General features: G+C 40.5%; 1 protein-coding gene across 1 annotated transcript in view; it reads right to left on the bottom strand.

Annotated features, from left to right (window-relative positions):
- The window catches only part of LOC128636767 (calpain-1 catalytic subunit-like), a 95,131-nt gene that overhangs the window by 53,681 nt on the left and 19,359 nt on the right, over positions 1-22,091 (bottom strand). Inside the window, exon 9 of the mRNA XM_053689747.1 lies at positions 17,162-17,233. Within this exon, the coding sequence (XP_053545722.1) occupies positions 17,162-17,233 (72 nt within the window). The remainder of the gene's footprint in view (positions 1-17,161; positions 17,234-22,091) is intronic.

The following is a 22,091-nucleotide window of genomic DNA, read 5'->3' as shown; positions in this document are numbered from 1 at the left end:
TACAATCAACCTGACTAGATGTGTATTGCTATGCTCTGCAATAAAATAGTGTTGTACCATCATTGCTGTGTCCTGCATATGTCCTGCATCTCATGACATGGTGTCAGAAGTTCTGGACTGCGCTTCTGTTCCTGATCGATTGCAATGTCAAAGTTTACCCCACCTGAGCCTTTTGACTTTTCTCAGCCTGCAGCTTGGCCCACATGGCGTCAGCGGTTTCAGCGCTTCAGGATTGCATCCAAACTGAACAAGGAGAGTGGTGAAGTACAAGTTAATTCTCTTTTATACTCTATGGGGAAAGATGTGGAGCCAGTGTTCAATGCTTTTACTTTCCAAGAGGGGGAAGAATTTGACTTTGATATAGTTATGGATAAACTCAGTGCCCACTTTGTGCCCAAAAGAAATGTGATTCATGAGAGAGCTTGTTTTCACAAACGTAATCAGCGTGTGGGAGAATCTGTGGAGTCATTTGTGCACAGCCTGTATGAACTAGCTGAATTCTGTGAGTTTGGTGTTGCTAAAGAAGAGAAAATCAGAGACAGAATAGTTATTGGAATTGCAGATGCTGAAGTCTCCCTGAAGCTGCAGTTAGAGCCTGATTTAACATTAGATGGGGCTATTAGGATGGCCCGCCAGAGTGAACTGGTGAAAAAGCAAAGTGCTGATCTGAGGTCTGAGAATATTGTGGATGAAGTGCAACAGTCTAGGAAAAATGCTAGTGAAAGTCACAGTGTGAGCGGTAGATCTAAAGTACTGGAAAGGCCTAGAAATGGATGGGCGCAATATGCCCGATGCATGCGGTGCTACCGTGCTCATGATCAGAGTGTTATATGCCCGGCCAGGGATAAAAGATGCAGAAAATGTAACAGAATGGGCCATTTTGAAGTGGTGTGTAGAACTGAATACATTAGGGAGATGCAGGTGGACGGTGACCAGGAGGGTCAGGAAGTGTCTTTTGTGGGGTCCGTTGTGGAACGGCCAAGCTCAGAGGAAGATTGGAAAGTTACTTTTACTGTAATGGGAGACAAAGTTGATTTTAAGATTGACACAGGAGCAGATATCACTGTAATGTCTTTTGCTGAATTTATGAAACTGCCTCGACAGCCCCAGCTGGCGAAGGTTACTACAAATGTCCATAGTCCTGGTGGCCGCATTGATTGTGCGGGGAAATTTCTTGCCAGCTGTGAGTACAAGCAAAGAAAGTTCACCATGTGGGTGCATGTGATTCGAGGTCAGTGTGTTAACAATTTATTGAGCAGAAAAGCGGCCTGTGACTTGGGCCTCGTGGCCAGAGTGAATGAGATTTCCGAAGATATGTTTGGCGAGTTGGGCCTACTGAACTGCAAACCAGTTCGTATAGCACTTAAAAGTGACGCAGTCCCATACAGTATTTCTACTCCTCGTAGAATTCCGTTCCCGCTCATGCCTCAAGTGGAGAAGGAGCTTATGCGCATGAAGTCTATGGGGGTTATTGAAGAGGTTGTTGAAGCGACTGATTGGTGTGCCCCCATTGTTTCAGTTGCAAAGAAAAACGGAAAGGTGCGCATCTGTGTGGACCTGAAAAGGTTGAATTAGGCAGTGAAGAGAGAGAGATTTGTGCTGCCGACATTAGAAGATATAGCTCCAAAGTTGGCTGGGGCGAAGTTCTTTTCCACATTAGACGCTTCTAGCGGCTTTTGGCAGATCCCCCTGGATCCAAAGTGCCGCAAACTGACTACCTTTATCACACTGGTAGGTCGGTTCTGCTTCTGCAGACTCCCCTTTGGGATATCCTCCGCTCCTGAAATCTTTCAAAGGGAAATGAGTTCTCTCCTGAGTGACCACGTGGGCACAGCGGTCGTCATGGACGACATTCTAGTGTATGGGTCTACAGTGGAGGAGCATGATCAGCGTTTGAGTTGTGTGCTACAGGCTATCAAAGAGTCTGGGCTGAAGCTGAATAAAGAAAAATGTCATTTTAGGAAAACTGAATTATGCTACTTTGGGCATATCATCAACGGGGATGGCATCAAGCCAGACCCCGAGAAAATTCGTGCTATTGAACAGATGAAAAGCCCCTCTAATGTACATGAGCTGAGACAGATATTGGCCCTTGTAAATTACGTGGGCAAGTTTCTTCCAGATTTATCAACAGTTTTACACCCTATCACAGAGTTGCTTAAGAAAGATGTTGCCTGGGTCTGGGGACCTTCACAAGAAAAAGCTTTCCTGCATGCCAAGTCCCTGCTGGGGTCTGCCCCAGTGCTGGGGTTCTACGACCCTTCAAAAAAGACTGTGGTTAGTGCCGATGCAAGCAGTTATGGGTTGGGGGCTGCACTCCTGCAGCTGAACGAAAATAAACTACAGCCCATCGCCTTCTGTTCCCGCACACTGACGGCTGCAGAGTCAAAATACGCTCAAATTGAGAAAGAGTGCCTGGCTGCAGTTTGGGCCTGTGAGCGCTTCCAGCGCTATCTAGTGGGTTTGGAGAAATTTAGTCTGGAAACTGACCACAAACCGCTAGTCCCTCTAATCAACTCTTATGACATTGACAAAACACCCTTGAGATGCCAGAGACTTTTAATGAGACTGCTCAGGATCAATGTTCAGGCAGTGCATGTGCCGGGGAAACAACTGGTTATGGCGGATGCACTATCCAGGCTCCCGCTGGCTGCTGCTGAAGAATCCTCCACAGAATCGGATGTGAAAGTGTATGTTGATTCAGTTCTGGCCTCTAAGTCCATTTCTTCAAGGAAACTGGAAGAGATAAAGAAAGAGACATATTTGGACACAGATCTGCAAGAAGTTATAAGGTACATAAAAGAAGGCTGGCCCGAGAGCCGGGCAGCCTGGATGTCTTTAAATGCTTACCAGCCAGAGAGGTCGCAGCTCACGGAGCTGGAGGGGTTGGTGCTGTTCCAAGACCGCATTGTAATTCCTGTCAGCATGAGGAAGGAGATGTTAAACAGGATTCACGATGGCCACTTAGGCATTACAAAGTGCAGAGAAAGGGCAGCTACAGCTGTGTGGTGGCCTGGGATCAGCTCCGACATTGCAAATCACGTGTCTAAATGTGCCTTTTGCCGGGAACGCCGGCCTACTCAGAGAAGGGAGCCCTTGATGTCTACTCCGCTGCCTACGGGGCCGTGGCAGAAAATAGCTGCTGATTTGTGTGAACTGCATGGGAAAAAGTTTCTTGTTGTGATCGACTACTATTCCAGGTATTTGGAAATTGCACCCCTGAATGATATCACAAGTCAGGCCGTTATCATTCGCCTGAAGAGCTTGTTCGCCTATGGGGCATTCCAATGGAGCTGGTGAGTGATAATGGTATGCAGTTCGCTTCTACAGAGTTCAGTGCTTTCAGCAGGGAATATGATTTTGTACATTCCACATCAAGTCCACATTATCCGCAGGCCAACGGAATGGCTGAAAGGGCAGTTCAAACAACAAAATTCATTCTAAAGCAATCTGAGCCGTACCTAGCCCTCTTGTCATACAGGGCGACGCTCATTCAAGCCACCGGGTTTATCCTGGCACAGCTGATGCTAGGACGCCAGATTCGCACCACTTTACCCTCAGTGGGTGTCTTCAAGCCGCCTGGCCCTGTTCCTCGGGACGAAGTCCTTAGGAGGGATGAAGAGGCCAAAAAGGGTTATCGTTTCTTCTACGACAGGAGACATTCTGTCAGGCCCTTACAGGAACTGAAAGCGGGCCAAAGTGTCAGAATTAAACTGGACGATGAGAAGAAATGGAAGATGCCTGCTACGGTAGTTGGCCGCTCTCCAGAACCAAGGTCTTATACAGTCCTTACTGAGGGAGGGACGGTTACACGCCGTAACCGAAGACATCTTTAGCCTGTACCTGAGAGTCTCGAACTGGATGCCTCAGTACCACCGCCGGTGGGATCCCCTGTTCTAAGAGAGGTGCCTTCCCCTCAGCAAGATCAAAGCGGGGATATGTCTTTGCCTCCAGCAGACTCTAATTCACCACCTTCTGTATCAGAGGACAGTTCATGCAAAGTTACATCAAGCGGAAGAGTGGTGAAACTTCCGGCCCGATATAGGGACTGACTTTAGCTAGAACAGTGACCGGAAGTATGGGCAGAATAATCCCATGGTCACTGTGGACTAGGATAGTCTACCCCGATGTCCAAGTCAGGATGTAATTTATTTGTTTATGTTTTCTAACCTATTTGTTCATATAATGTTCTAAAAAAAAAAAAAGTTGTTGTATACTCTGTTCGTATACCTTGTTATTTGTTATATGCAAATGTATGCTTCGCCTTTGAAAAAGGGGAACATGTGATGAGAGCAGGATGTGATGTCACTAGTTTGGGGGCGGGGCTTAGGTCCGGTGTCTGTGTCGCAGTTAGTTTAGTACAATCAACCTGACTAGATGTGTATTGCTATGCTCTGCAATAAAATAGTGTTGTACCATCATTGTTGTGTCCTGCATATGTCCTGCATCTCATGACAGAGATCATGTTACTCTTCATACAGACTGTGCAGAACCTCATACTGAGAACATGTGACAATTCATACAGACTAAGCGGAACCTCATACTGAGATCATGTGGCACTTCATACAGACTGTGCGGAACCTCATACTGAGACCATGTGACACTTCATTTATATTGTGCGAAACCTCATACTGAGACCATGTGACACTTCATTTATATTGTGTGGAACCTCATACTGAGACCATGTGACACTTCATTTATATTGTGCGGAACCTTATACTGAGACCATGTGACACTTCATTTATATTGTGCGGAACCTCATACTGAGAACATGTGACACTTCATTCATACTGTGCAGAACCTCATACTGAGATCACATGATGCTTCATACAGACTGTGAGGAACCTCATACTGAGATCACATGATGCTTCATACAGACTGTAAGGAACCTTATACTGAGATCACGTGGCACTTCACAGAGACTGTGCGGAACCTCTTACTGAGATCATCTGACACTTCATACAGACTGAGCGGAACCTCATACTGAGATCATGTGACACTTCATACAGACTGAGCGGAACCTCATACTGAGACCATGTGACACTTCATTTATATTGTGCGAAACCTCATACTGAGAACATGTGACACTTCATTCATACTGTGCAGAACCTCAAACTGAGATCACATGATGCTTCATACAGACTGTGAGGAACCTCATACTGAGATCACATGATGCTTCATACAGACTGTAAGGAACCTTATACTGAGATCACGTGGCACTTCACAGAGACTGTGCGGAACCTCTTACTGAGATCATCTGACACTTCATACAGACTGAGCGGAACCTCATACTGAGATCATGTGACACTTCATACAGACTGAGCGGAACCTCATACTGAGACCATGTGACACTTAATTTATATTGTGCGAAACCTCATACTGAGACCATGTGACACTTCATTTATATTGTGCGGAACCTCATACTGAGACCATGTGACACTTCATTTATACTGTGCGGAACCTCATACTGAGACCATGTGACACTTCATTTATACTGTGTAGAACCTCATACTGAGACCATGTGACACTTCATTTTATACTGTGCAGAACCTCATACTGAGACCATGTGACACTTCATTTATATTGTGCGGAACCTTATACTGAGACCATGTGACACTTCATTCATACTGTGCAGAACCTCATACTGAGACCATGTGACACTTCATTTATACTGTTCAGAACCTCATACTGAGACCATGTGACACTTCATTTATATTGTGTGGAACCTTATACTGAGACCATGTGACACTTCATTTATAGTGTGCGTAACCTCATACTGAGACCATGTGACACTTCATTCATACTGTGCAGAACCTCATACTGAGACCATGTGACACTTCATTTATATTGTGCGGAACCTCATACTGAGACCATGTGACACTTCATTCATACTGTGCAGAACCTCATACTGAGAGCATGTGACACTTCATTCATACTGTGCGGAACCTCATACTGAGACCATGTGACACTTCATTTATATTGTGCGGAACCTCATACTGAGACCATGTGACACTTCAATCATACTGTGCAGAATCTCATACTGAGACCATGTGACACTTCATTTATATTGTGCGGAACCTCATACTGAGACCATGTGACACTTCATTCATACTGTGTAGAACCTCATACTGAGATCATGTGACACTTCATTTATATTGTGCGGAACCTCATACTGAGATCATGTTACTCTTCATACAGACTGTGCAGAACCTCATACTGAGAACATGTGACAATTCATACAGACTAAGCGGAACCTCATACTGAGATCATGTGGCACTTCATACAGACTGTGCGGAACCTCATACTGAGATCACATGATGCTTCATACTGACTGTAAGGAACCTTATACTGAGATCACGTGGCACTTCACAGAGACTGTGCAGAACCTCTTACTGAGATCATCTGACACTTCATACAGACTGAGCGGAACCTCATACTGAGATCATGTGACACTTCATACAGACAAAGCGGAACCTCATACTGAGACCATGTGACACTTCATTTATACTGTGCAGAACCTCATACTGAGACCATGTGACACTTAATTTATATTGTGCGGAACCTTATACTGAGACCATGTGACACTTCATTTATAGTGTGCGGAACCTCATACTGAGACCATGTGACACTTCATTCATACTGTGCAGAACCTCATACTGAGACCATGTGACACTTCATTTATACTGTGCAGAACCTCATACTGAGACCATGTGACACTTCATTTATATTGTGCGGAACCTTATACTGAGACCATGTGACACTTCATTTATAGTGTGCGTAACCTCATACTGAGACCATGTGACACTTCATTCATACTGTGCAGAACCTCATACTGAGACCATGTGACACTTCATTTATATTGTGCGGAACCTCATACTGAGACCATGTGACACTTCATTCATACTGTGCGGAACCTCATACTGAGACCATGTGACACTTCATTCATACTGTGCGGAACCTCATACTGAGACCATGTGACACTTCATTTATATTGTGCGGAACCTCATACTGAGACCATGTGACACTTCATTCATACTGTGCAGAATCTCATACTGAGACCATGTGACACTTCATTTATATTGTGTGGAACCTCATACTGAGACCATGTGACACTTCATTCATACTGTGTAGAACCTCATACTGAGATCATGTGACACTTCATTTATATTGTGCGGAACCTCATACTGAGATCATGTTACTCTTCATACAGACTGTGCAGAACCTCATACTGAGAACATGTGACAATTCATACAGACTAAGCGGAACCTCATACTGAGATCATGTGGCACTTCATACAGACTGTGCGGAACCTCATACTGAGATCACATGATGCTTCATACAGACTGTGAGGAACCTCATACTGAGATCACATGATGCTTCATACAGAGTGTGCGGAACCTTATACTGAGATCACGTGGCACTTCACAGAGACTGTGAGGAACCTTATACTGAGATCATCTGACACTTCATACAGACTAAGCGGAACCTCATACTGAGATCATCTGACACTTCATACAGACTGAGCGGAACCTCATACTGAGATCATGTGACACTTCATACAGAGTGAGCGGAACCTCATACTGAGATCATGTGACACTTCATACAGACTGAGCGGAACCTCATACTGAGACCATGTGACACTTCATTTATATTGTGCGAAACCTCATACTGAGACCATGTGACACTTCATTTATATTGTGCGGAACCTCATACTGAGACCATGTGACACTTCATTCATACTGTGCGGAACCTCATACTGAGATCACATGATGCTTCATACAGACTGTGAGGAACCTCATACTGAGATCACATGATGCTTCATACAGACTGTAAGGAACCTTATACTGAGATCACGTGGCACTTCACAGAGACTGTGAGGAACCTTATACTGAGATCATCTGACACTTCATACAGACTAAGCGGAACCTCATATCGAGAACATGTGACACTTCATACAGACTGTAAGGAACCTCATACTGAGACCATGTGACACTTCATACAGAGTGAGCGGAACCTCATACTGAGACCATGTGACACTTCATACAGACTGAGCGGAACCTCATACTGAGACCATGTGACACTTCATTTATATTGTGCGGAACCTCATACTGAGACCATGTGACACTTCATTCATACTGTGCGGAACCTCATACTGAGATCACATGATGCTTCATACAGACTGTGAGGAACCTCATACTGAGATCACATGATGCTTCATACAGACTGTAAGGAACCTTATACTGAGATCACGTGGCACTTCACAGAGACTGTGAGGAACCTTATACTGAGATCATCTGACACTTCATACAGACTAAGCCGAACCTCATATCGAGAACATGTGACACTTCATACAGACTGTAAGGAACCTCATACTGAGATCATGTGGCACTTCATACAGACTGTGAGGAACCTCATACTCAGATCATCTGACACTTCATACAGACTGTGAGGAACCTCATACTGAGATCACGTGACACTTCATACAAACTGTGAGGAACCTCATACTGAGATCACATGACTCTTCATATAGACTGTGAGGAACCTCATAATGAGATCACGTGACATTTTATACAGACTGTGAGAAACCTAATACTGAGATCATGTGACACATCATAGAGACTGTGAGGAACCTCATACTGAGATCACATGATGCTTAATACAGACTGTGCAGAATCTCATACTGAGATCATGTGACTATTCATACAGACTGTGCGGAACAACATGATGAGATCACGTGACACTTCATACAAACTGTGAGGAAACTCATACTGAGATCCCATGACTCTTCATATAGACTGTGAGGAACCTCATAATGAGATCACGTGACATTTTATACAGACTGTGAGAAACCTAATACTGAGATCATGTGACACATCATAGAGACTGTGAGGAACCTAATACTGAGATCATGTGACACCTCATACAGACTGTGAGGAACCTAATACTGAGATCATGTGACACTGCATGCAGAGATTATCCGTACATTTAAAGCTATACAAACTGCTGTTTAGTACTAATCTCAACTTTAGTTATTGTTTTAATGTTGTGTTCTAAATACAGCTACACACTTAAATGAACAACTCTAGAATATTAATTTGTTTCAAGAGTAATGTTAACTTAAAATAAATACAGGTTAACTATTACAGACATGCTGAGATCATGTGACATTTTATACAGACTTTGAGGAACCTCATAATGAGATCAAATGATGCTTCATACAGACTGTGCAGAACCTCATACTGAGAACATGTGACTCTTCATACAGACTGTGAGGAACCTAATACTGAGATCATGTGACACTTCATAGAGACTGTGAGGAACCTCATACTGAGATCACATGATGCTTCATATAGACTGTGCGGAACCTCATACTGAGATCATGTGACACTTCATACAGACTGTGAGGAACCTCATACTGAGAACATGTAACACTTTATACAGAATGTGAGGAACCTCATACTGAGATCACGTGACTCTTCATATAGACTGTGAGGAACCTCATACTGAGATCACGTAACATTTTGTACAGACTGTGAGGAACATAATACTGAGATCATGTGACACTTCATAGAAACTGTGCGGAACCTCATACTGAGATCACATGATGCTTCATACAGACTGTAAGGAACCTCATACTGAGATCACATGGCATTTCATAGAGGCTGTGAGGAACCTCATACTGGGATTACATGACACTTTATACAGACTGTGAGGAACCTCATACTGAGAACGTGACACTTCATACAGACTGTGCGGAACAACATGCTGAGATAATGTGACACTTCATACAGACTGTGAGGAACTACATACTGAGATCACTTGATGCTTCATACAGACTGTGAGGAACCTCATACTGAGATCACATGACGCTTCATATAGACTGTGCGGAATCTCATACTGAGAACATGTGACACTTCATACAGACTGTGAAGAACTACATACTGAGATCACTTGACGCTTCATACAGAATGTGAGGAACCTCATACTGAGATCACGTGACTCTTCATATAGACTGTGAGGTACCTCATACTGAGATCACATAACATATTATACAGACTGTGAGAAACCTAATACTGAGATCATGTGACACTTCATAGAGACTGTGAGGAACCTCATACTGAGATCACATGATGCTTCCTACAGACTGTGAGGAACCTCATACTGAAATCACGTGACACTTCATATAGACTGTGAGGAACTTCATACTGAGGTCACGTGACATTTTATTCAGACTGTGTGGATCCTCATATTGAGATCACATGATGCTTCATACAGACTGTGAGGAACCTCATACTGAGATTACATGACACTTCATATAAACTGTGAGAAACCTAATACTGAGATCACATGACACTTCATACAGAGTGTGCGGAACCTCATGCTGAGATCACATGACACTTCATATAGACTGTTCGGAACCTCATATTGAAATCATGTGACACTTCATACAGAATGGGCGGAACCTCATACTGAGATCACATGACGCTTCATAAAGTCAGTGAAGAATCACATACTGAGATCGCCAGCAATGGTTAAAATAAATTAAAGAGAAAACTAAAAAGTGATAAGTAAAGTGGCCTGTTGTTAATAACAACTATATTGGGTTCTATAAGCAATAGGTGTAAAAAAAAGAGTGTATGTATCCTCAAGTGTCCAATGAATATATATCCTTCTTGTGATGAAAAAAAGTCTGATTTCAAAAAATAGTGTCCAAATACAAGTATCCAAAAAATATTATCCAAAAAAATAAAATAATAATAGTGATATCCAAAATAAGGTGTACACCAAAAACAGTTTACAAAAAATTCAAACTGAGTGAGGTAAAAAAATATGGAAAGTGTGAAGCTCAAAATGTATAAAAGATTTATCCAAATTTCTCTGATGGGATATGTGGAATCTTCAAAACAATGTGTTAGAAGTCTTGAAAATAGTGTGGGTCAATCTCCCTATAAGAAATAAAGATACATGGTGCCATATTTCTAAAAATCCTGTGCAAATATAAGTATTATGCTTATCAATCAAAGAAGAACCTGATCCGTTAAAAAGTTTGAAGCGTCTTTAGGTGAGGCGTTCTTAAAAAGTACAGGCTATCCAATCAGTGGGATGAAGTTTTCGCGCCAAAAAGCAAATGTTCTCTGAGGCATAACGTCATAACCAGTAATGACCGCTTCCGGTTGCGGTAATTTCTGCTTTTGATAACTTCCGGTATAGGTTTTACTTTCGGTTTAGAATTTGTGATAATAAATAAGTTATATCCTGGATCGGAACATTGTGTCCATTCTTATCTGACTTGCATTAGGTAATTTGGGGTTCTATGCCTATTTGAAGTATACTAACTCGACAATGTCCTAAGTCGAATTTTTCTAAGAAGTTATAAACATGTATGTATATATAAGAAAATAATTTAAAAAAGGTACTGGGCAGGGCGTGTCCAAACCACAGTCGTGACAAGTCGCAAAGACCCGTAGCTTCGACTAAACCTTAATATATACGACTTAATACCCCTCATTAAGGGCATCAATCTACCACAAACATCGGCTTGATCATTCAAGGGAAGACTTGGAGCCAGACAAATCTATCTATCCTGAATTCTGATCAACAGAATACTTGCATCGGACTACCTAAGTTTGAAAGAGGCCTGAAACCTTGTCAAATCCCCCCCCCCCCCCGCTAAGGATTTGGCCGGGTAAAGTTGTGCTTGGTCTGCTGTATGCCCAGACTCTTGACCTGATATACCACAGACTAACAGGAATCTAAGGACACAGTATCACGCAATGGAGTCTACTATTGTGACGTGCCTACAATCCATAGCTGATAAAATGGATAGCCATTTTATCTCCCTCGTGGAGCTTTTGGAGGCGGAGTGGGTTGACTTTTGTGATAAAGAGAAGAGTGGCAAACTAGCTGTATCTACAACCAAGTCATCTGATACTACAACAGAGATCCCAGATAAGTCCCTCCCTCTGGTTATTCTAATTGTAGACGACAAGGAGAAATCAACTGAGGCTGCTGGGCCTAAAGCTTCACCCGACTCGGGGGGGGGGGCTTTGTAATGACGCACTCAATTGTAGGATTGAGTCAGGGCCTTCTGGCGATGAGGCCGGTTGCTGGTGGGCCTATGCGCGCCATATGTGAGCTCCATCCCTTACATGGCTCAATCAATTCACCCGCATAGCAAACACATGGGAGCAACGGATGTCTCATCTTCTAACTGGTCTACAGGATGCATATTGGAGACTCCCTTTATGCTTACCATGTTAGGCAACTCTTCCCACTCTCATCGACCAGCAACTGACTGTCTCAACGGACGAAGCGTTAAAAGAGATCCACCGACCTACACTGAGGGTATGCTGCTCCTGCTGTGCAGTTCATAAAAGGCCCCCCACATAGTCAGCAAAGATTTCCCATCTCTAATCTCAGAGGAGCGTCTTAGAGTCACGGGTCAGTCTCCTGGCTCCCCAAGAGTGGACTACTTGCTTGGAAACCTTTGTTACCCTAAGGCTGGTGTCGGCTAGTGACCACGCTAACCAGGCAGGCATTTCATTTATTTTGTATCAAGCTCATGTACTACTTTATTAAGTAATTTCCCTGATACCTACCCAGATTTACAGTAGGTCCCATAAATTCCAAATGTCTTCCCTCTGCCTACATATTGTTATTTCTGTGTATATTACTAATGAAGCCCAAAAGCTATCTCAATGTTATAGAGAACCCTCATCTTTACTTCTATTGAGAGTGTTAAACATGATACCCTGCATTACCTTTAGAAAACAGATATTTAGGGGGTTCAACATATTCATACATACAGTTTTACATACACCTAATGCTCTTTTATTCATCCAAAGCCTTGCTATTTGGCTTCTACTTTACGTTTCATTCAGTGCTCTGATGGTACTGTTCGACTTACTAATATTCTAGAGTTTTGAAATTTATCGCACCATCACCGAGTATTGAATGACTCTGGTGTTCTTAATTAGTTATATCTCTTACAAATGCTTTATTCTGTTATAGGTTTTGCGCTGAGTTATGCAATGTTCCAAAAGTGACTGAATTATCATATCTCCTGCCTTACTAGAATTGGCTCTCACTGTTTATAATGGGAGCAAGATGGATCTATCGTGTAGTTAGTGGAGGATATAATGTTAAGTAATTTCTGGTTCTATTAGCCTCTGTTATATACTATTAAGAGCCCTATGCTTAGAATCTTTGCATATTGCAGGTAAAACTCATTTGTGTCCACATACCCTACTTGCCACTACACTGGTCTGCAGAACACTTACAGAAACTCTGAGACAACTACTTCTTATATTATCTCAAAATTGCTAGATCTATAGGTATCTACATTATGTATCATTCGTGATTGTGAGAATGTAGAAGTGGACTGTGTTCCTGAAGAGGCTCATACACCTTTTATTGGGGTTAGCCTTTTTATCATGCCAATAGCTCTAATATACATTATCTTTGTTAGATTGGTCAGACACAGTACGATGCCACTACACACTGGACTATGCACCTATATAGTATTGGGTAACAAATGCAATTGTTTGTCCCCTACAGAAAGCCTTCTACACCTACACAATCAACCTTTTACATCTTACAAGCCGTAACTAAGTTCTATTATAGCTTTATATACTGTTTAAGTGGTGTTGCCACCTCAATCTTTAACCCTGCTCACTTATTTCAACATTTGTAAGGATCTTATTGGTCCTAGAACACCGATGCAGCTAGAATATTTATCTTTAGCATCCTGCGTCTATACTACATGGGTATACGGTGAGTCTCATATAGACGGATATGTGTTTATCAGGTATCAAACCTCAGTATGTATCACTCTCCATGTTACAATGAGACATATATATCCCCCATATAGTAGCTACTTAGGACCCGATGAGCTGGTCAAGAAGACATTGTTCTGGTTGTTCTTGGGTTTGCCTTGATCATAAGCTATTGGCATGTAAACTGAAGATTTTCTTACTCTACACAGCCTCGTTGCTTTAATCGTCTTAACTGCTTAGTCAATGCTATAGCCACCACTCTTGCTATATCATTGAGTTTTATTTACACGCCTCATAATTAGAGCATCAACACTGCTCCCTTCAACTATTTAAATTTGTATGCCATACCCTACTTATAACACGATTATTATACTTAAAGCATAGAATGCCAGCCCACGCCCACATCTTTTTTTTTATACATCATACTGGATGTTAATTCCCTCAGTTTATAATAAGCTTACTAATTATGATTCTACATATCACTAAACCTCATGGACACGCCCCCTTCCCTCCCACTTTTAAAGCAGTTCTTGCCTGCTGATCTTCCCTTATCCTAATCAAGTGGCCCAAGACGGACCTCCACTTAACTACTGCTATTGAATTACTTTTTTTCCTGGTCCATGAGTGGCCTGTGTTATAGTTACTTCAATCCTATGATTATTGAGAAAAATGAGGTTTCATTGGTGTGCATCTTAGTCTATGGTTGATATTTGCTTACTTACTATTACTTGCTATGTTGCAGCCTATATATTTGTCTTGCACACCATGATTACCACACTGCTGTTTTTGAAACAAGGCATTATCTTACTGTATAATTACTACATTGACGTGACCTGTCAATACCTTGTGCTCTAATTCTTTTTGTCAATGTATAAAAACCTCAATAAAAAAATTATTAAAAAAAAAAAAAGGTACTAGGCTCAGGTTCTAAATGAATAAATAGAATAATGTTAAGGAGTATGATGTTAAAAAATAAAGAATAATATTACTATTATTAGAGTTTTATATACAACCATGTCATTCTTTTAACTATGGAATCGAATCAGAAATAGTCTAACAAAATTAATAGTAGTCTAACAAGATGAATGTATATATAAGGGATAAGTACAATGGGAACAATATTGTTGACTAGAGATCGCCAATAGTATTAAAAGTATGAATTAACACAATTCCATAAAGCGGTAATGGTAGCACTCAAAGGGATGGAGTAAAAAATGCAAATGTATGGAAATATAGTAATTGTGTTGTAGCCATTATAGTAATAGTGATGTCAAACATATTAGACTTACAAAGATAAATGTATATCTTGTCATAATGTCAGTAATAGTAACACCCATTACAATATATACTATGACCAGATCCAGAGAGAATGTATAATGGATATCTATTTTGAACCTTCGGTGTATTTATCGTATTCTATATATGAGCCATGCAAATATAGCATATTGCCGAGAGTCTAAATAGAGTTTCTGGGTATCAAGTTGTAAAATTTTAATGAAATCCAAAATTGTTAAATTGTATAGTATAAAAGTCGGATATCTAAATTCTTTTCAGGTAAAATATAAGACATATATTTTGGTTAGGCATGATGTTGGTTTCACATAATCGGTCTATGGGAGTGTCTATTTATAATAAATGGAATATCTCTGTATTGCTGTTGAGACCTTAAGGGTATATACAATCTAAATTGAAAATCCATTTGGATTCTGTTCTCAAATGCTGTTTCTCAAAGTCTCCCCCTCTCAAATTTTTTAAGGGTTTACACAGATCCATATATTTCAAACTTTTACTGCTACTTTTGTGAATTTCCTTAAAGTGTATGTATAGAGGAATGTCCTCTTTTTTCAATTTAATTTGGAGTAGGTGTTCACGAATTCTGTCCCTGAACTTCCTTGATGTTTGCCCTATGTATTGAAGCCCACATCCACACTCAGTCAGGTATATTACCCCTTTATCTTGGCAACGTATTGGTTCTTTCATGTGGAATAGTTCTTTAGTTACCCATGATTGAAATGTGTGTGATTTTTTTTGCCATGTTTACATGCTTTAAATGTGTGACACAGGAAGAAACCTTTAAGTTGTTTGCCGAATAGAGCTTTTTGTATCATTTGATGTTGCATTGGTACACTAGGGGCAATGATAGTTTTCAGGTTTCTTGTCTTTCGATAGACAAATTTGGGAATTGTGTTTAGTTTGTTGTCAATTATGTTGTCTTCTTTTAGGAACTTCTATTGTTGTGTTGTCATTAGGTTTTTTCTCTTTATATGTTAGTAATAACTCTCTGTTCATACCTTCAACTTCCTGTATGACATTGTTGATGGTATTCTCCTTGTATCCCTTTTCTATAAACCTCTCTTTGAGAATCTGAGATTGCTCTCTCCATTTATCTAAGTTGGAGCAGTTCTTCCGGATTCTCATGAGTTGACCATTTGGGATGTTAGACTTCCACTTATGATGGTGGCAGCTTGTTTGGTGTATGTAGTTGCTGCAATGAGATCATGTGACACTTCATACAGACTGTGAGGAACCTCATACTGAGATTCACGTGACACTTCATATAGACTGTGAGGAACCTCATACTGAGATCATGTGATATTTTGTTCAGATTGTGAGGAACCTAATACTGAGATCATGTGACACTTCATACAGACTGTGAGGAACCTCATACTGAGAACACATGACGCTTCATAAAGACTGTGAGGAACCGCATACTGAGAACACGTGACACTTCATACAGACTGTGCGGAACCTCATACTGAGATCACATGACACTTATACAGACTGTGAGGAACCTCAAACTGAGATCACATGACGCTTCATACAGACTGTGTGGAACCTCATACTGAGCTCACATGACGCTGCATACAGACTGTGCGGAACCTCATACTGAGATCACATAATGCCTCATACAGACAGTGCGGAACCTCATACTGAGATCATGTGACAGTTCATACAGACTGTGAGGAACCTCATACTGAGATCACATGATGCTTCATACCGACTGTGCGGATTCTCATACTGAAATCACATGATGCTTCATACAGACTGTGCGGAAACTCATACTGAGATCACATGATGCCACATAAAGACAATGATGAATCAAATACTGAGATCACATGGTGCTTCATAGAGACTGTGCGGAACCTCATACTGAGATCACGTGACGCTTCATATAGACTGTGCTGAACCTCATACTGAGATAATGTGACACTTTATACAGACTGTGCGGAACCTCATACTGAGATCACATGACGCTTCATACAGACTGCGGAACCTCATACTGAGATCACATGACGCTTCATATAGATATAATGTGCAATAAGTGTGCAGACAACACACGCAGAACATACAACAAAGAGGAATAAGTAAACAAAGGAACATTTTACCAAAACTCTCCGTCTTCCTTCAGCAAATTTAACTTCTGGTCATTATGTAAGACAGACGCCCACTCTGACGACCTGCAGATCAATACAATATAATCTGTAATTCCCCATGAAGTGGTTAATAATGTACTAGTGTAAAACACAACTTTATTGTCTCATATAGAACAAAACTCACCTATCACTCCTTCATATAGAACAACACTCACCTATCACTCCTTCAGATAGAACAACACTCACCTATCACTCCTTCAGATAGAACAACACTCACCTATCACTCCTTCATATAGAACAACACTCACCTATCACTCCTTCAGATAGAACAACACTTACCTATCACTCCTTCAGATAGAACAACACTCACCTATCACTCCTTCAGATAGAACAACACTCACCTATCACTCCTTCAGATAGAACAACACTCACCTATCACTCCTTCAGATAGAACAACACTCACCTATCACTCCTTCAGATAGAACAACACTTACCTATCACTCCTTTATATAGAACAACACTTACCTATCACTCATTTATATATAACAACACTCACCTATAACTCCTTCATATAGAACAACACTCACCTATCACTCATTCAGATAGAACAACACTCACCTATCACTCCATCAGATAGAACAACACTCACCTATCACTCCTTTATATAGAACAACACTTACCTATCACTCCTTTATATAGAACAACACTTACCTATCACTCCTTTATATAGAACAACACTTACCTATCACTCCTTTATATAGAACAACACTCACCTATCACTCCTTTATATATAACAACACTCACCTATAACTCCTTCATATAGAACAACACTCACCTATAACTCCTTCATATAGAACAACACTCACCTATCACTCTTTTATATAGAACAACACTCACCTATCACTCCTTTCTATAGAACAACACTCACCTATCACTCCTTCAGATAGAACAAACACTCACCTATAGGGTGACCATATTGCCACTTTAAAAAGGGACACATATGAAAAATACATATGTCAGGGCTGTTTTTAGGGCTGTTTAAAGAAATGTTTTGTATAAGAACCCTGACATGTGTATGTTTCATATGTGTTCCTTCTTAAAGCGGCAATATGGTCAGCCTACTCACCTATCACTCCTTCATATAGAACAACACTCACCTATCACTCCTTCATATAGAACAACACTTACCTATCACTCCTTCATATAGAACAACACTCACCTATCACTCTTTTATATAGAACAACACTCACCTATCACTCCTTTCTATAGAACAACACTCACCTATCACTCCTTCAGATAGAACAACACTCACCTATCACTCCTTTCTATAGAACAACACTCACCTATCACTCCTTCAGATAGAACAACACTCACCTATCACTCTTTTATATAGAACAACACTCACCTATCACTCCTTTATATAGAACAACACTCACCTATCACTCCTTTATATAGAACAACACTTACCTATCACTTCTTTATATAGAACAACACTCACCTATCACTCCTTTCTATAGAACAACACTCACCTATCACTCCTTCAGATAGAACAAACACTCACCTATAGGGTGACCATATTGCCACTTTAAAAAGGGACACATATGAAAAATACATATGTCAGGGCTGTTTTTAGGGCTGTTTAAAGAAATGTTTTGTATAAGAACCCTGACGTGTATTTTTCATATGTGTTCCTTCTTAAAGCGGCAATATGGTCAGCCTACTCACCTATCACTCCTTCATATAGAACAACACTCACCTATCACTCCTTCAGATAGAACAACACTCACCTATCACTCCTTCAGATAGAACAACACTCACCTATCACTCCTTCAGATAGAACAACACTTACCTATCACTCCTTTCTATAGAACAACACTCACCTATCACTCCTTCATATAGAACAACACTTACCTATCACTCCTTCATATAGAACAACACTCACCTATCACTCTTTTATATAGAACAACACTCACCTATCACTCCTTTCTATAGAACAACACTCACCTATCACTCCTTCAGATAGAACAACACTCACCTATCACTCCTTTCTATAGAACAACACTCACCTATCACTCCTTCAGATAGAACAACACTCACCTATCACTCCTTCATATAGAACAACACTCACCTATCACTCTTTTATATAGAACAACACTCACCTATCACTCCTTTATATAGAACAACACTCACCTATCACTCCTTTATATAGAACAACACTTACCTATCACTTCTTTATATAGAACAACACTCACCTATCACTCCTTTCTATAGAACAACACTCACCTATCACTCCTTCAGATAGAACAAACACTCACCTATAGGGTGACCATATTGCCACTTTAAAAAGGGACACATATGAAAAATACATATGTCAGGGCTGTTTTTAGGGCTGTTTAAAGAAATGTTTTGTATAAGAACCCTGACGTGTATTTTTCATATGTGTTCCTTCTTAAAGCGGCAATATGGTCAGCCTACTCACCTATCACTCCTTCATATAGAACAACACTCACCTATCACTCCTTCAGATAGAACAACACTCACCTATCACTCCTTCAGATAGAACAACACTCACCTATCACTCCTTCAGATAGAACAACACTCACCTATCACTCCTTCAGATAGAACAACACTCACCTATCACTCCTTCATATAGAACAACACTCACCTATCACTCCTTCATATAGAACAACACTCACCTATCACTCCTTCATATAGAACAACACTTACCTATCACTCCTTCAGATAGAACAACACTTACCTATCACTCCCTTATATAGAACAACACTTACCTATCACTACTTCATATAGAACAACACTCACCTATCACTCCTTTATATAGAACAACACTCACCTATCACTCCTTCAGATAGAACAACACTCACCTATCACTCCTTTATATAGAACAACACTCACCTATCACTCCTTCAGATAGAACAACACTTACCTATCACTCCCTTATATAGAACAACACTCACCTATCACTACTTCATATAGAACAACACTCACCTATCACTCCTTTATATAGATCAACACTCACCTATCACTCCTTCAGATAGAACAACACTCACCTATCACTCCTTTATATAGAACAACACTTACCTATAACTACTTCATATAGAACAACACTCACCTATCACTCCTTTATATAGAACAACACTCACCTATCACTCCTTTATATATAACAACACTCAGCTATCACTCCTTCATATAGAACAACACTCACCTATCACTCCTTTCTATAGAACAACACTTACCTATCACTCCTTTATATAGAACAACACTCACCTATCACTCCTTCATATAGAACAACACTTACCTATCACTCCTTCAGATAGAACAAAACTCACCTATCACTCCTTCAGATAGAACAACACTTACCTATCACTCCTTTATATAGAACAACACTTACCTATCACTCCTTTATATAGAACAACACTTACCTATCACTCCTTTATATAGAACAACACTTACCTATCACTCCTTTCTATAGAACAACACTCACCTATCACTCCTTCAGATAGAACAACACTCACCTATCACTCCTTTATATATAACAACACTCACTTATAACTCCTTCAAATAGAACAACACTCACCTATCACTCCTTTATATAGAACAACACTCACCTATCACTCCTTTATATAGAACAACACTTACCTATCACTCCTTTATATATAACAACACTCACTTATAACTCCTTCAAATAGAACAACACTCACCTATCACTCCTTTATATAGAACAACACTCACCTATCACTCCTTTCTATAGAACAACGCTCACCTATCACTCATTTATATAGAACAAAACTCACCTATCACTCCTTCATATAGAACAACACTCACCTATCACTCCTTCAGAAAGAACAACACTCACCTATCACTCCTTCATGTAGAACAACACTCACCTGTCACTCCTTCATACAGAACAACACTCACCTATCACTCCTTCAGATAGAACAACACTCACCTATCACTACTTCATATAAAACAACACTCACCTATCACTTCTTCATATAGAACAACACTCACCTATCACTCCTTCATATAGAACAACACTCACCTATCACTACTTCATATAAAACAACACTCACCTATCACTCCTTCATATAGAACAACACTCACCTATCACTACTTCATATAAAACAACACTCACCTATCACTCCTTCATATAGAACAACACTCACCTATCAGTCCTTCAGATAGAACAACACTCACCTATCACTCCTTTATATAGAACAACACTTACCTATCACTCCTTTATATATAACAACACTCACCTATAACTCCTTCATATAGAACAACACTCACCTATCACTCCTTCATATAGAACAACACTCACCTATCACTCCTTTCTATAGAACAACACTCACCTATCACTCTTTTATATAGAACAACACTCACCTATCACTCCTTTCTATAGAACAACACTCACCTATCACTCCTTCAGATAGAACAAACACTCACCTATAGGGTGACCATATTGCCACTTTAAAAAGGGACACATATGAAAAATACATATGTCAGGGCTGTTTTTAGGGCTGTTTAAAGAAATGTTTTGTATAAGAACCCTGACATGTGTATGTTTCATATGTGTTCCTTCTTAAAGCGGCAATATGGTCAGCCTACTCACCTATCACTCCTTCATATAGAACAACACTCACCTATCACTCCTTCATATAGAACAACACTCACCTATCACTCCTTCATATAGAACAACACTCACCTATCACTCCTTCATATAGAACAACACTCACCTATCACTCTTTTATATAGAACAACACTCACCTATCACTCCTTCAGATAGAACAACACTTACCTATCACTCCTTTATATAGAACAACACTCACCTATCACTCCTTTATATAGAACAACACTCACCTATCACTCCTTCATATAGAACAACACTCACCTATCACTCCTTCAGATAGAACAACACTCACCT

The sequence above is a fragment of the Bombina bombina genome, chromosome 7, assembly GCF_027579735.1.
Source record: "Bombina bombina isolate aBomBom1 chromosome 7, aBomBom1.pri, whole genome shotgun sequence".
Taxonomy (NCBI): Eukaryota; Metazoa; Chordata; class Amphibia; order Anura; family Bombinatoridae; genus Bombina; species Bombina bombina.
This window is presented reverse-complemented; position numbering and strand designations above follow the sequence as displayed.